This window comes from Triplophysa rosa, linkage group LG5 (assembly GCF_024868665.1).
Source record: "Triplophysa rosa linkage group LG5, Trosa_1v2, whole genome shotgun sequence".
NCBI classification, from domain to species: Eukaryota; Metazoa; Chordata; class Actinopteri; order Cypriniformes; family Nemacheilidae; genus Triplophysa; species Triplophysa rosa.
The window spans coordinates 8,051,772-8,066,630 of record NC_079894.1 but is presented as its reverse complement, the minus strand read 5'-3'; the positions used below and the strand labels follow the sequence as shown (position 1 = coordinate 8,066,630).

At 36.4% G+C, this 14,859-nt stretch overlaps 2 protein-coding genes across 3 annotated transcripts; both read right to left on the bottom strand.

The window, feature by feature from the left end:
- Window positions 1-780: 780 nt before the first annotated feature.
- Window positions 781-6,164, bottom strand: urod (uroporphyrinogen decarboxylase). Its single transcript, XM_057334202.1, has 10 exons — window positions 6,026-6,164; window positions 4,927-5,039; window positions 4,700-4,779; window positions 4,553-4,615; window positions 3,687-3,884; window positions 3,415-3,576; window positions 3,145-3,282; window positions 2,732-2,832; window positions 1,839-1,905; window positions 781-1,393 (listed from the first exon to the last, which is right to left on the bottom strand). The coding sequence occupies exons 1-10, from the start codon at window positions 6,046-6,048 to the stop codon at window positions 1,229-1,231; spliced, it is 1,110 nt and encodes a 369-aa protein (XP_057190185.1). The 5' UTR covers window positions 6,049-6,164; the 3' UTR covers window positions 781-1,228.
- A 367-nt stretch (window positions 6,165-6,531) lies between these two features.
- Window positions 6,532-14,820, bottom strand: lyn (LYN proto-oncogene, Src family tyrosine kinase). 2 transcript variants are annotated; one of them, XM_057333886.1, is made up of 13 exons: window positions 14,696-14,820; window positions 12,789-12,922; window positions 12,553-12,604; window positions 12,196-12,292; window positions 11,797-11,895; window positions 11,598-11,701; window positions 11,368-11,517; window positions 11,066-11,218; window positions 9,202-9,384; window positions 8,949-9,025; window positions 7,918-8,071; window positions 7,706-7,837; window positions 6,532-7,401 (listed from the first exon to the last, which is right to left on the bottom strand). In XM_057333886.1, exons 2-13 carry the CDS (start codon window positions 12,915-12,917, stop codon window positions 7,199-7,201), a joined length of 1,533 nt encoding a protein of 510 aa, XP_057189869.1. In that variant the 5' UTR covers window positions 12,918-12,922; window positions 14,696-14,820; the 3' UTR covers window positions 6,532-7,198. The 2 variants fall into 2 exon arrangements, with proteins under 2 accessions (XP_057189869.1, XP_057189870.1); XM_057333887.1 differs by having other exon boundaries at window positions 12,846-12,922.
- Window positions 14,821-14,859: the final 39 nt, after the last annotated feature.

Below are 14,859 nucleotides of genomic sequence, written 5' to 3'. Positions count from 1 at the left end.
TACAGAATGTGTGCACACGCATGTGCGTGTGTCTCTAGGAAATGGCTCAGACTGCAAAACGCAGCGGTGTTCTATAGACACAAACAAGCAGACGAGCGTGAAGTCCACAAAATATCCAACAACACAGATCAGCAAATTAGTTACAGGATATTTCGACGTTTTTGGAGGACCTAAAAGAAAACGGTTGACAGTTTCGAAGACTGGTGAAGGAAGGGAAAAGTCATTTCTTACTAAATAAATGATGTATCTGTGTGAGAGAATCTATCTATGATGTTTCAATTTACAATCTGTGGTTGCTTTGCTAGACAGCCTGAAGTAAACAACTGAAAATGAAAAAAGAACAATAGGAATTTTGTTATTTTATCGCTACACAAATATGAAGATTTATTATCTCGGGTCAGATTGTTTTAACATAATTGAGGTTTTTAAAGCCTATTCCAATAAATCCATGTTTTGAGGATCAGGGTTCTTCAAAAACATCTCCCCTACGTCACGTCACGTGATGTGTTGCTGAGGAATCCCTTTTCCACCCTCCCAAAAACAACAGGATTTAAGGATTTGCTTACCCAGGGTGCTTATTCGTGGGTTGGCATTGCATCCACTGAGATTAACATTTCTATTACTAAATGCAAAGGCGGTAAGAGAAGCAGTAAATTATAGATCAAAAGAGTAACCCCCACTCCCATTACCACAACATGGAATCGCAAAAAAACAAACGAAATATAGAAATGGTTTCACATGATTTATAGAAGTGCCTAATGAAATTCTCTTGAGGGATAGTTTGTCTTAACGGGACCACTCTTTATTTTGCTTTATATAAAACATCCATCAATATATACACACACACTTTCAAAAGTTCTTTACGTTATTGACATGTGTCAATCCAGATGTTACTACGGTACTGTATCAAAAACAAACTCATGCAGCCCTTCATATTCAATCGGATTTTATCCACCATCACTTACTCCACATTCTTCAGTGCATCAGCTCTAATGAAAACACGTCAATCCAGCTAAGACATGTTTTGAGCAAGAATTTAATTAATCACATGGATTGTTGTGGAGCCATTATAAAAACGTATTTGGGTGAAACCAGCGGACTACAGAATAACTGAAATGAGTAGACACAGTTGTAGTGTAACACATTCTTTTGATGGTACGGTGTTGGATTCCAGCATTTGTTTCCCATCTGCTTTGGGTCTTCTAATGGAGACATACATATTAATGTCTTAGTTGCGTTTCAGGAGCTGGCGAGAATGGGTGTGAACGGCCTCCACGAACGCCCCCACGTTTTCTGGGTCCATGTCAGGGTACAGCCCATGACCCAGATTAGCGATGTAGCCCTTCATGCCAAACCCCTCCAGCATCTTCTTCACGATCTCTGATATACGCTCCTAACCACACAAGCAAAAAGAAGTTTGGTTTGTTTATCATACACACAAATTTTGTGCTCTTTTTCTCTAGTCTGTTGATGAAAATGTAAGAGCTACTATTTTCCAAAATAGGCTGGACAGTCACACCCAAATAACTTCAGAAATGATGATGGAAAAAAAATATTTGGGATGTAGCAAAACAATGCTATGAAAGTCATGCTTTAATGCACGAGCAGTGAAAGCCAGAGACAGCTCTGTGTGGAAAACAGCTGTTCTTACGGGTCATATTACTAGCAAGGCCCAAATTTGTAAAAACAAAACGGCCTCTTTATTTTGAAACTCAGTAAGCAGAATTTTAATGCTGCTTTTGAAGCACAAAGCATTTCTACATAGCTTAGATAATAGTTCAATTCAAAATGATGGGAAAGACTCAAGTCTTTTGTTGTTTATAAACGCCTATACTCACCTTTGTGGCGTAAAGAGCGCAAGGATCCATGTTGCCTTGCAAACTGACTTTCCCTCCAGTCCTTAGACTAAAAAAACCTCAAAGAAAGAAAAGAAACGTAGGTATCAAAGATAAATGACATTTCTTTCCAAATAAAATAATCTCTCCTACACACAAACATATACAAAACCAGTCAAAGGTTTAAACACAAACAACAAAATATATTCTCACGATCATAAAAACCTTTTGATATATATGCTTAAATTCTTGCAATGAATTTCGTACAAAAATCTACTTTTACATCCGTTTGTTATTTTATATGTTTAAATATGGAAAATAGTGTGAGTAGGTGTATTCAAACATTTGACTGGTACATATAAACATATACAAAGTTCCTTGCAAAAGTATTCAAACTCAGCCAATCCTGTCATTTTACTGGACTACTGGATTTTTATTAACAGGCACCTTAAAATAAAGCTTAAAAGGTGCTTAAAATAAATATTTTAAGCACCTTAAAATAAAGAGATGATTGGGAAAAAGTATAATAAAGCAAGAATAAATTGGAAGAATGTGACCCTACCTGTGAAAACCAAGCTAAAGTTTTTTTTCTTGTGATTTACTGTTGTCTACATGAAATAATCCTACATAATGTAAAGAACATTCTGTGAAAATATAACTTTGATATCTTCTTTATTGACCAAGTAAGGCCATGTTAAAGATTTCAATCATAGTGACATTTATGATGCTTTGATGCTTCATTTTAATTATATTATGACTATGAGACTTTCACGGGCAGGGTCACGAATGTTAATATTTTCGTATTTTAATTCAAAACAACTGTGTGTAGGCAAATACAAGTGAAATAAGAAACCAAACTCCCATCAAAGCTCCAGCGGCACATCTTTGTGACTAACCGTGCTGAACAAGGATCAATGGTCCAGTCAAGACTCACTACTTCATAACCAGAATCAGAGAGATCCTCAAGCCCATAATGACCATCTTTAGCAAAAACAATCTGCACAGGAAACACAGAGGAGTTACAGATGAGTTGGTGGATGTAGATTCCCATTGTGCCTCATAACATGACCTAATACTGACAACTAGTGGCAAACTGTAATATTACAATGTTGATATGTTTGGTGTGCACACGAAAAAAAATGAATCTTGATGCAAAAAATCAGGGGTATAGAAATTCTCTGAAACGTTAATTCTCTGAAAGCTAATAAATAATCATTCTATCAATCAACATGCTTTTATAACAAAAATAAACAATGAACGATCCTAACAAAGTACTATGAGAACGAAGCTTTTGTAAGGTTCTGCTCACCATAGGCACACTGTCCAAACCAGATTGTTTGATCTTGTCCTTAACACGACGAGCGATATCTCTCAGGTAAGGCAGAGAAAACTCTTTAAACTCCACTGGGCCCAAACAACCAGCATGAGACTCGAAAACCTGCAGCGCCTAAAAGAGAAAACATGTATTGACGTACAGAGGTTAACATCTGAAATGTGTACTGTTCCGAATTATTTACACAACTAACCTCATAAGATAAACGAAGATTTCTCAGACTCTCACAAGCTCGGTCTCACTCACCTGAGCTCCAGCTTTCACCTGGCCTAGAAGATAGTCCACGATCACATCTGTGAGCTGGCTCAGGAGTTTGTGGCTGGCTTCTGGGTACCTGTAGAGCCAGCGTTTAGCTTTTGAGTGTGTGGGGGAGCCTCCTCCTTCAATCATGTACGACATTAGAGTCCACTGCCATCCCAAAGACACACAGAACAGATGGAGAAGAGAGACATTTTTCTTATTATTCCAGACATCTTGTGAAGAGTAGTATGTATATTTGCGATGGTTGGTCTACTCACCGGGGCTCCCGTGAAGCCAATGAGAGGAACCTTTCCCTCTATTCTGTGCCGTGTCAGCGTGATGGCTTTGAAAACATAGTCGAGTTCTGATGCCACGTCCACTTTGGGTTTCAGTCTCTGTAGATCTTCAGGTTCTTTCAGTGGTTCTGGGAATGTGGGGCCCTTTCCTGGAGTCATTTCAACATCCATTCCCATGGCCTAGTCATACACATTATACACATAAACACACACACACTCACTCACATGTTGGGTTTCCATGTTTTACGGGGACATTCCATAGACGCAATCATTGTTAAACTGAAAACATTGTTGACCAAAAGAAAATGTAAAGTTCCTTTAGAGATTAGTCTCTAATCTCCTTAGTGTGTTCATGAGCATTAACCAAAGTCCAGTTTTATTTGGCCTGGTACTTACTAACTCACACATTTATAATACTTCAGAGGTAGGGAGAGTTAAAAAATTAAATTCCTGTAATCATTTATTCACCCTCATGTCGTTCAAAACCTGTATATGACTCTTTCTTCTGTGGAACACAAATTAAGATATTTTGAAAAATGCCTTAGTGGTTGTGTGTCCATAAAATGTAGATCAATGGGGGCCAATGTTTTTTTAGTACCAATGTTCCTCAAAATATCTTCTTTTGAGCACTGCAAATAAAAGTCATACAGGTTTGGAATGACACGAGGGTGAGTAAACTGATGAAAGCATTTTCATTTTTGGGCGAACTTTAAATCTTACCAATTCCAGCCTTTATTCATTTTAATAATTTGTTAAAGAACATCTAGTACAATAAAGAAAACCTTCCACATAAGGAATTCTTAACCGTGTAGAATATTTGTTTAAAGATAACCAGCAGTGTTACTCACTTGAGGCACTACCAAGATGTCAGAGAAGATGATAGATGCATCAAAAGGGAATCGTCTGAGCGGCTGAAAATTTGTATTTAAAAAAAGTGTTAAAACTCAACATGCTAGATCCTGAGACCTAGACCTGTGATGTTTATTTGTGCTGACCTGTAAAGTAAGTTCACAACAGGCTTCAGGAGAGCGGCACGTCTCGAAGAAATCTTTACCTGCCCTGGTCTCCCTGAATTCTGTTGGAGAGTTAAAAGAGAATTTAAGCCAAAAAGAAACATTTTGGACTTCAGCACACTGGACACAATGGTACAAAGATGCCTTTATTATAAATGACCACATCACATCAGCACTTCAGATTACTTTGATTAAAAACAGGTACATACCTGGCAGGTATCGGCCTGCCTGTCTCATACACCACACAGGAATGTGCTCTACCTCTTCTCCTCGAGCGGCTCGCAGGAATGTGTCATTTTTCAGCTCCGGGAAGTCTTTGGGGCTGGGGTGAAGACAGCACAGCACGATGAACACTTCAGTTGTTATATACTTACTTAAATGGGTGTAATGGTTGAATTAAACAACAATTAACGACCCGTGTATCATTTGAATTCAGTACCCCCACCCTTGAGTTAAGATGATCAGGTCTGGCAGATGTTTTAGGCAAGAAGTGAACCAAGTAGATAAGCACTGTTGAGAGAAGAGGACTAACGGCTTTCTTACAAACGGATAAGACCACAATCAAAAGTACCACACAATACACCCTGAAACCTATTAGATTAGAAATCTTGAAAGCCTTTATTGTCATTGTATAGCTTTGTATACAACAAATGTTAAAACAAACATATATAAACAAATAAATATCAATTAAAGCTGAAGTAATTTATTGCTACTTCAAGCTGCCCTAAAAATATACATAAAAGAGCTATAAAGCTATAAATACAGTGTTAAACTATAATACTTAATGTATTGCGTCAAATTATTAACAGAACTCAAACGATAAATGAGTCATACCTAGACAAATAAGTATAGGCCTAAAACAAAATTCTTAGAAATGAATGATAATATATGACCTATGGCTGCTATTGTTTATTATAAACGTTGTTTTGAACGTTTTCATTTTAAAATAACAAATATATTATTTAGCATAAACAAATCAATTCATCATTACATCCCAACGAAATGCACAATTGACAAAAATATGAGTTAACAAAAATAAAAGTAGACCGTATGAGAGCAGTACAAGAGTATGCGTACTTAAGTGCACTGCAGTTACGAAACTCACTATGTAACATGCTATTTCTCTGACAGTAGCTAGCCTTCTCAAAGCATAAATAAATAGTCAACAGTCGTTTTGTTAATCCAGAATATTCTTTATCCCAGTAATCGTGCTATTTTACAAGACCGGTGCCTTATATCCCTATAACATCTCTAAAGAAATAAATTGACCGCTAACCACACATGTCAATATTAACGCCGTTAACTCACAGAATCAGGCTGTCCTTATCCATTATTGAGGGCCGGGTTCAACGGAGAAGAAACCTCGAATAAAAGTCTGACTTGAACTGTTTTACACTGTCTAACACAACGTGAATAACGTCACGCCTCCAAACTCAAGGGCGCGGCCATCTTGATATGATCACATGACTGTGAGCTGACAGAACCAGAAGCGCCTATCAGCAGCTTCTGCACGTTAATAAATATTTGTAGGTCGTTATGGGGTAATAATATAAAGAACATTTATAGTTCATGATGGAGAAATTTATACAATCTAGAACTGCAGTACTTTAGTCACAAAATAATCACTTTATTAGGTTTCTAGAAATTTACAAAAAGTACATTTCATTTCTGAGGTGATGCAATTTATAAAGATTGTCTCTTGTCGTTATTGCATTAATATTGCTATTTCAAACTGCCTGAAAAAATGTATAAAAACGTTTTTACTTAAGAAAAATGAACGCTTGATGAACAGGATCACACAGTAATTTGCCTCATGGATTTTGCCATTTTTATTTTTTTAAAATGTACATGTGTGTAAATAATAATATCTGTGTAAATAATAATATCCCATCTTATTGCATTGCATTGCTTTTTAATATACATATATTTTTTATGGCAAAGTTTGTATTTACAACAGCCACTGAAATGTTGACGGCAAAAAGCAAAAGCAGCAAACAGGCATTTAGAACTTCAATTTGAAGCAGAGGTAGGAAATCTTAACCTTGCTTACCTATAAGCAGATCAATCAACTATTCCTTACATATTAATACATTAATTCACAGATAAATCATTGATCATCTTGAAACAGTACAAACATGGTTTAAAGGGACAGTTCACCAAAAATAAAAGTTCTGTCATCATTTACTCACTCTCGAGTTGTTCCAAATCTGTATAAATTTCTTTGTTCTGATGAACACAGAAAAAGATATTTGGAAGAATGCTTGTAACCAAACAGTTCAGGGCCACCATTGACTACCATAGTAGGAAAAATTACAATGGTAGACAAAAGTGCCCCAGAACTGTTTGCTGTCCCACATTCTTCAAAACATCTTCTTTTGTGTTCATCAGAACAACTTGAGGGTGAGTAAATGAAGACAGAATTTTTATTTTTGGGTGAACTGTTTCTTTAAGTGAAATGTTATGATGAATGTTTCTGCAGGCTTATGGCTGCTGCTGGTACTGGCCCTCAGTGGCTGTGTAGAAGTCATCCAGTACACTCTGAATATAGTCAAATGTGGGCCGGTCATCCGGTTTACTCTTCCAACATGAGTTCATGATCTCATAAAGTTCAGCGGGGCAATTTTCAGGACGGGGCATCCGGTAGCCTCTCTGGACAGAGCTCATGACCTCACTGTTACTCATGCCTGGAGCAAAAAAAGATCAAGCGCTTAAGGTACAGATAATATTAGAAACTAAGTAATATAGTGTTGGAGTGGAAAAGTGTTAAATTTCCTGTATTTTACTTTAAAGAATGTTGTTTTTAAAATGCAGTTAACAATAACGTATTAATAACATTTCGCCAGTAGATGGCGACAAATCATGCATGGAGATTTGCAGCTCTCTCCTGGGGTCAGACTGATAACTTTAATTTCAAATGGTACTGATGATTTAATGCTTTGATTGAACTCAGATTTAATAAGTTCATAATAGATTTATTAATTAAATTACCTGGATAAGGAATTTTCCCATACGTTATAATCTCATAGATGAGAACTCCAAAGGACCACATATCTGATTTGATAGTGAAAGAACCATAGTTGATGGCCTCAGGGGCTGTCCATTTGATAGGAAATTTTGCTCCTATAACACAGAATACATTTCTTAAACATTTCTTAAACATTTCTAAATTCTTCTGCTTACATGATTAATAAAAAGCTCACCCTCTCGTGCTGTATATTGGTCATCCTCAATTACTCTGGCTAGTCCGAAATCAGCTATTTTACACAACAGGCTCTCTGAAACCAACACGTTAGCAGCTCTCAAGTCTCGGTGAATATAATTCTTCTTCTCGATGTAGGCCATACCCTCTGCTATCTGCAAAGACACACCCAAACTCATTTACACTTTCCATTATAAAGTTATGTATTGGGAGAACACTTTTACCACTACTAATGCAACATACTGTATAATTATTCTTAGGCATTTAACACATCATTTTGAAGTAACTATACCAAGTGAGCTACAGAACTTCGAAGCAATAATTCTGCTCAAGCACACAAATACGAGGTCCTTGTAATAAATGTATACTGTAGGTTTACACTAAACAACAGCAACATCTATACTGCGAATGAACAGTTTTTTGTGGTTTTTCCAATTCAGGACTGGGTGTATTTTTCTTTCTGGGTAATTTTAGCTGCTAAAGGAACTGTAGAAGTTGCTTTAACATATGGAAAATGTTGGTGTATCACTTCCCCATTGGCATCCTCTTTCACTCTCCGTAACAGGATGTGCAACTTTACCATTTGGTGCTTTTTTACCAGAAGTCAAAAGACATAGATTCACAAAAACATTTATTTGAATACACACTTCTAGAGGAAACATAAGCCTTTAAATGGATCATTTGAATTAAGAGGTTTGGCTTTAAATATGATATAAATCCCTAGGATATATACAGTCATTTATACAGTTATAAATAACTGCATGTTGACCCTTAACTATTAATATATTTCTTCCAGGGTACACCAGTATTATGATATGTTGCCTGATTGAAATAAAAAAAATTACACGCTTATTTTCGGTTTTGAAGCAACCACAGACAAAATGATCAGTTCCTCTTTTACTTTATCTAATGGAAAAAGTGAGATCAGCCTAATGACACACAAACAATTAACAGAGCGAGTGGTCAGAAAGACTAATAAATGAACAATTTTAAACACATTTTAAAAACAAAAAGTTGAACAAATATTTTTACCTGTGCTGAGAAATCTATTAGCTTTGGTAACTGTATTTTGGAGCCTGTGTCACTTTTCAAAAAGTCCAATAAGCTTCCTGTTGTGCAAGAAAAAATATCATAATATCATTTAGACAGTGGCATATAAATAAATAAACAATTACATCAAAGACATCAAAATGTTTCTTCATTTCACAATTATACATTTCTTGCACTTTAACTCTCTATAAAAGTCAAATTAAATATGAGTATAATAGCATGTTGCATTTTGTACCATTTGCCATAAATTCAGCGATGATGTAGATGGGCTCGGTTTTGGTGATCACTGCATAGAGGCGCACCAGTCTATCATGCTGTAAGGTTTTCATAAGGTTCGCCTCCTCTAGGAAAGCTTCCGCTGACATTGTGCCCGGCTTTAACGTTTTCACCGCCACTTTTGTGCTGTTATTGTAGTAAGCTGCAAAGCAAACGTAACAACAAAAATAGACAATGTTTCTCGTTGCTTACAATAATAATGTTTCACGTTCAAATGACTCACGTTTCATGACATCGCTGCATGGGACATAAAACAACCTAACCACAGAACAGACACAAAGTCTGATCAGAAAGAGAAACTTAGCAAGAATCGGGTTAGCTTTAAGAACTGCTTGTTGGTCTGGAAAACTTTATAGGAAGTAACACTTTTTCACCAGGGATCTTATGCAACTTACAGCTGTCCAAGAGCCCCACATTTCACAGAACTGGACAGTTAACCAAAGAGAAGTGAATGCCATCATTTCACAACTGTGAACATTCACTCTCCTTAAGACAAGTTCATAATTTGTTCCATTCCCTGTTTGTTAAACACAGGCAACTTCCACACCTTTCATGTGGTATATGCATATAAATAGCATGTACATTTTGTGTGCTAAACTATTGTTTAGCTCTTATTTATTCTCTTATTTATTACTCGCTTGGGATAAAAGCCAAAAAAAATGGCTTTGGCAAGAAAATTGTAATAGTACTTAACTACAAGGGATGCATTTATAAAGTAACCTGAGAAGATTATTCAGTAGGCAGTGTTTAAGACAACAAGGATGTTGGTTAAGCTAAGAGTAATCATTCAATTGATGATAAAATGATTGAATACACAAGGTACCCAAGTGAGTATGTTAGCTATTCAGACAAGGTCGCGAAATTCTAAAGGAAACATCTTTGCCAAGGGACGGCCGAGATCTATTTGTAGACCGCTTCCTGCAATAGATCTCATCAGCTGAACGAGAAAGAGGCACATGAATAATAACAAAATCCAAATGCAAATCTTGCGTCAATTGCATAGCCGTTTCCTCCACAGATCTCATGATAACAGCGGAGCATGTGTGTGTACTAGCAATCCACACTATAAGAGGCTATTCATTCCTGTCAGAAATCAGAATACAGGAAGACTCAAGATTTGAATGTCTGTCGTCACAGCTTTAATAACTCAAAGAAGAGATTGTAACATGAGCCTACATATGTGCCTTAGCGCCCAAAGTATAAATGAATAAAAAAGTCCATGCTGTTGGGTGATCAAAAATAACCTGGACTTAAAACATTGAGGGGAGTAACAATGTCTCAACATAAGCACTTTTCCTCGTTTAAAGAATCTGTTCACCCAAAAATTCTGTCTTCGTTTACTCACCCACCAAATATTTGGAAGAATGCTTGTTCTTGGCCACCATTGACTACCATACTAGGAAGAATTGCTTTATAAATTGATTTGTTCTTTTGAACACAAAAGTAGATATTTTGAAGAATGTGGGACAGCAAACAGTTCTGGGTCACTTTTGACTACCATTTTAATTGTAATATCCTTCTCTGTGTTCATCAGAACAAGGAAATCGTATTATATTGTATTGTCATTGTGTTGAATGTCTGTACTAGAAGCTTCCAACACCAAAGAAAATTCCTTGTGTGTGCAAGCACACTTGGCAATAAAGCTCTTCTGATTCTGATTCTGAAATGTATACAGATTTGGAGGCTGAGTAAACGATGACTGAATTTTCATTTTTGGGTGAACTGTTCCTTTAACTTATATTGCAAAAGCAAATTTAGGTTTATGATTTCCACAGATTATGTAAATCATTGTCAGTTCAAAGGCTTTTGTTTTCTCAACTCACCCATCCACACCTCTCCAAACTGCCCTGCTCCAAGCTTCTTCACCATCTTTATGGATTCTTTGGAGATCTCCCAGGCATCCTTGTCCCAAGGTTTCTGCGCTTTGGGCTTCTCGCATGGCTTCTCTAGTTTTCGACACAGTCCGTCTGCTTGTTCTGTGACGAAATAAAAAAGCAATAAAATTCAAATGTTGTCAAGAACACATAGGCTACATTTCTATCATTATATAATAAGCATTTGTCTCAGAAGCATTTTTAAATCCACTCAAGTGTCTTTCGGCTGGTCGTGTTTCTATAAAACTTACTGTGGTAATGTTTTATCATGCTGTTGATGTCATCGAATGTGATTTTTGGAGATATGTAGTAGCCGCCGTTATCCAGAGACCTGATCTTGTAATGTTTAACAACATCTAACTTTTGAGCATCCACATCTCTGAGTGACAGTGAATAACTTCCTAAATAACAAATCCAAAATGTGTTATTACCAATTTTGTATATCTGTAAATAAACACTAAGGTAGAAAGACAGTAAACACCTTTCGAGGTTTCACTCTCCCGTATGAGGTAAGATCCAGGTTTGTTAGCAGGTGCTAATAGCTGTCTCTCTGCATCCTTCCTAGTCATGTCTTTAAAGAACCATCTACATAGTGTGCATGTTTAATGACAACATTTAGAGATCAAGTACTTATACAGGCAAATGAGCATTTGTGATTCAGGAATTTCGATGCAACTCACTCTTCTGTTTCCATAGTGTCCACTTCTGCAACATAGTTTGAGGGAATAAATCCTTCTTTCTTTGAGCTCAAAGACCTGGCCTTCCACCACTCTCCATGCCTGAAAAATATCACTCAACTCAACTCACTTTTATTGTCACATCACCACGTGTGGTGAGTGAAAGTCTTACAAAGTAGAATGCAGTTGGACAGACAACTGTATGACAAACAACTGTATGATTTTACAGACTTAAGTAAGTGACAGTATGTAGTGCAGACGAACAGTGCAAAATATAAATAGACAGACTGTACAAAAAAGACAAATTATACACATATGGACAGTATACACAATATATATTTATGATAACAAGTTGTAAAAATGACAGCTACACAAGAGAAAGTAAAGATGACATTTACTCACTCTTCTAAAACCTTTAACTTCTCTCCTTTTTTAAAGCCTAGATCATCTGCATGAATAGCCTCATAGGGATACAGGGTGATGACTATTTTATCTGTTTCTGCATGAGGAACAAAAGCAGTTTTACAACCTATTCAAAGCTTCAAAGGGATCAGGATCATACTGTGGAACAAAGGTCGCGTCTCTACTCTCTAGTTTCCTATGATGTGGATCGGTTTATTGAGAAACCGATGACATGCAAAACAATAATGAGGTCAATTAAAAAAAATCTCGTTTAAGTAATGGGATTTAAATCTTCTACATGTGATGATCTTTAAACAACTCTCTAATACTGAAAAGTTTGCAGAAATGTTTCCCAACCTTCCATTTTTTGGAACATCTGACCCGGTAGGAGCTCTGGGGGGGAATTATTCTGTAAATGAAAAGACTGAAATGAAGATTTCTCCACAATGTATTAAAGCAAATGTTTTCAATGTGTCATGAAACCCTTCACTGAACAATCTATAAAACTCAAAACTTTTAACATTTTATAAATTTCAATTTTAAAAACAAAAGACTAAATGTTTTTTTTTCACCCTATCTAACTTACTACTTACTATATGAGGCTTACGGGAGGTTGGATCGCTCACATATACAGTTTGGTCAGTACGTACTGGCTTGTGTTTGTTCACTTCAAGCACACATCCATTTTGGTCATCATCCAACTTGGATTTTTTACAACCCATGATTCCTGTAATGAAGAGATTCACCGCTGTCATCTATTGATGTATAAACCGATATACAATAATGGAAAATACTAATATTAAATCTAATGATAAATAAATAAAACAGCATAAAATACAAAATTTGTCATTGAACTTGGAATACGTTTTTGTGTTCAGTAGTGAGAAATCAATTATGACAGTAGCTGCTCAATCACGAGTCAGTTTTGATCTGTAAACAAATGAATGTCAATAAATCACACATTAAAATGTCTGTGCCGATCAACTCTACGCTAAGTCACGCGAGAGCTTTCATTTGCATGTAAAACAGTGAGATGTAAGCTTTAATATCAGTCAGTCCGTAAAGCTGCCATTTCCTAATGAGAAATATCATGTAATAATAATAGGGAAATCAATATCTGTTATTGATCCGAATCAATAACTGTCGACTCGGAGTAGTTTTAATTTAATTTGCAATAAAATATTTAAAAATATGATGATAATAGAATATTTTGTTATATAATATTAATATAAATGAAATTATATATCAAATAAATTGTCATAGCCACTAGCCAGGCCGATAAGCAAAAACAGACCGGAAGTTAACTTCAGGCCAGACTCGTGTGTCCATCTATAAACTGGGCCTACCCCACAACTGAAGCTTTTTCAAAAACACATTACAGCTAATATCATTGCTGATCTTAAACAATGATTTATTACAGACCGACAACCAAGACTAGTCTGCGTTTCATACTACACCATACAAATGTCCCTTCATTAGTACTGGTAATTATTTTATCAACTTCCATCATGTCCTGACCAGGCATTGCCCTCCCTCTGGGAAACTTTCTGCAAGACTGTTGAGCAATTGCTTCCGCAACCTTTGGTATTTCAGGAAATGTTTCACACCGTTGCCTTTTGACCAAGTCAAAAGTAGCCAACACAACTTTTTTTCAATAGCCATTCTGTAAGAGCACCTGGATTTAAAACCAACTCCATGCATTCAATTGCTATATCCCACTGTGAGATGCCACAAAAGTGATTAAAAAGAAAAATGTGCCCTTTACTAGTCATGGTAGGTTCCATAGAAATAAACAAGACATCCTTTTTGTGTGTAAGACAAGATGCGTCTGTAGGTTTAGATCTCAGCAGGAAACCAGCAGCAGGGCTATAATGGCAGATTAATGTGTGAGCTTGCACACTTCCTCCTTTGACCAGCGGCTCTAGGGCGTTCAACAAGACAGGAAAGACAGTGAACTTCAGACAGGCCACACCAGACCTCTCATCTACTTACTGGCTTTAACCATAAAGTCTGTTTCTGTTGCTCCACAGAGAACTTTTTTCTTTCTTGTTTAACGTTTTGTAACCAACAATTTATTCTTTTAGAAGAGACATAATCGATTAAAATCTCATAAAGTCAAGCAGACTATATTGTGCTATTGCGTATTAAAAAAACGATGTATTATTATGATCTTTATTATTTTATTGTTATCATTAATAATAATGTATCCGGAATCCAAAAGTACACGTGATCATCCCTAGGGCTTTTTTCTCCCAAGTGTATTATTCCGGGGGAAATTATTAACCGGCTCTGCCTCCATGTAAAGGCGAGAAGTAAAGTCATAGTCTCAATGAAACAGAATTCCTAGTAATATTGTTTTAAAGGACGACTAAAAAAGCGCGCAAGATCTAAACACCGGCAAATACACGAGGAAAACATATTTTTTACAGTGACACCAGCACAACTTATTTTAAGAACGAAAAGTAGCTACATAAGGATTTAGAGACTAACGTCCACCTACCTGTCAAATGTCAGAGAACGTTGTGTTAAGTTGCATTTACGTTAAAGAGAATAATGTCGGAGAGGAATCAGCCATGCGAGCGCACGCACATACACTGAAACACACAGTAGCGCAATGAGGAACCTCAGTGGACTCAGCCTGCTGCTTTTACTGCTCTTTCTACT

What these genes read in the sequence shown, in the direction of transcription:
- lyn (XM_057333886.1), bottom strand. Translation starts at nt 12,917, where the DNA reads ATGGGTTGTAAAAAATCCAAGTTGGATGATGACCAAAATGGATGTGTG. An exon ending in GACACTATGGAAACAGAAGA is followed by an intron (nt 11,702 to 11,796) that starts GTGAGTTGCATC and finishes CACACTATGTAG; the next exon opens with ATGGTTCTTTAAAGACATGA. An exon ending in TAATAGATTTCTCAGCACAG is followed by an intron (nt 8,072 to 8,948) that starts GTAAAAATATTT and finishes GTGTCTTTGCAG; the next exon opens with ATAGCAGAGGGTATGGCCTA.
- urod (XM_057334202.1), bottom strand. Translation starts at nt 6,048, where the DNA reads ATGGATAAGGACAGCCTGATTCT. An exon ending in ACATCTTGGTAGTGCCTCAA is followed by an intron (nt 3,885 to 4,552) that starts GTGAGTAACACT and finishes GTGTATGACTAG; the next exon opens with GCCATGGGAATGGATGTTGA. An exon ending in ATTGATCCTTGTTCAGCACG is followed by an intron (nt 1,906 to 2,731) that starts GTTAGTCACAAA and finishes AGGTTTTTTTAG; the next exon opens with TCTAAGGACTGGAGGGAAAG.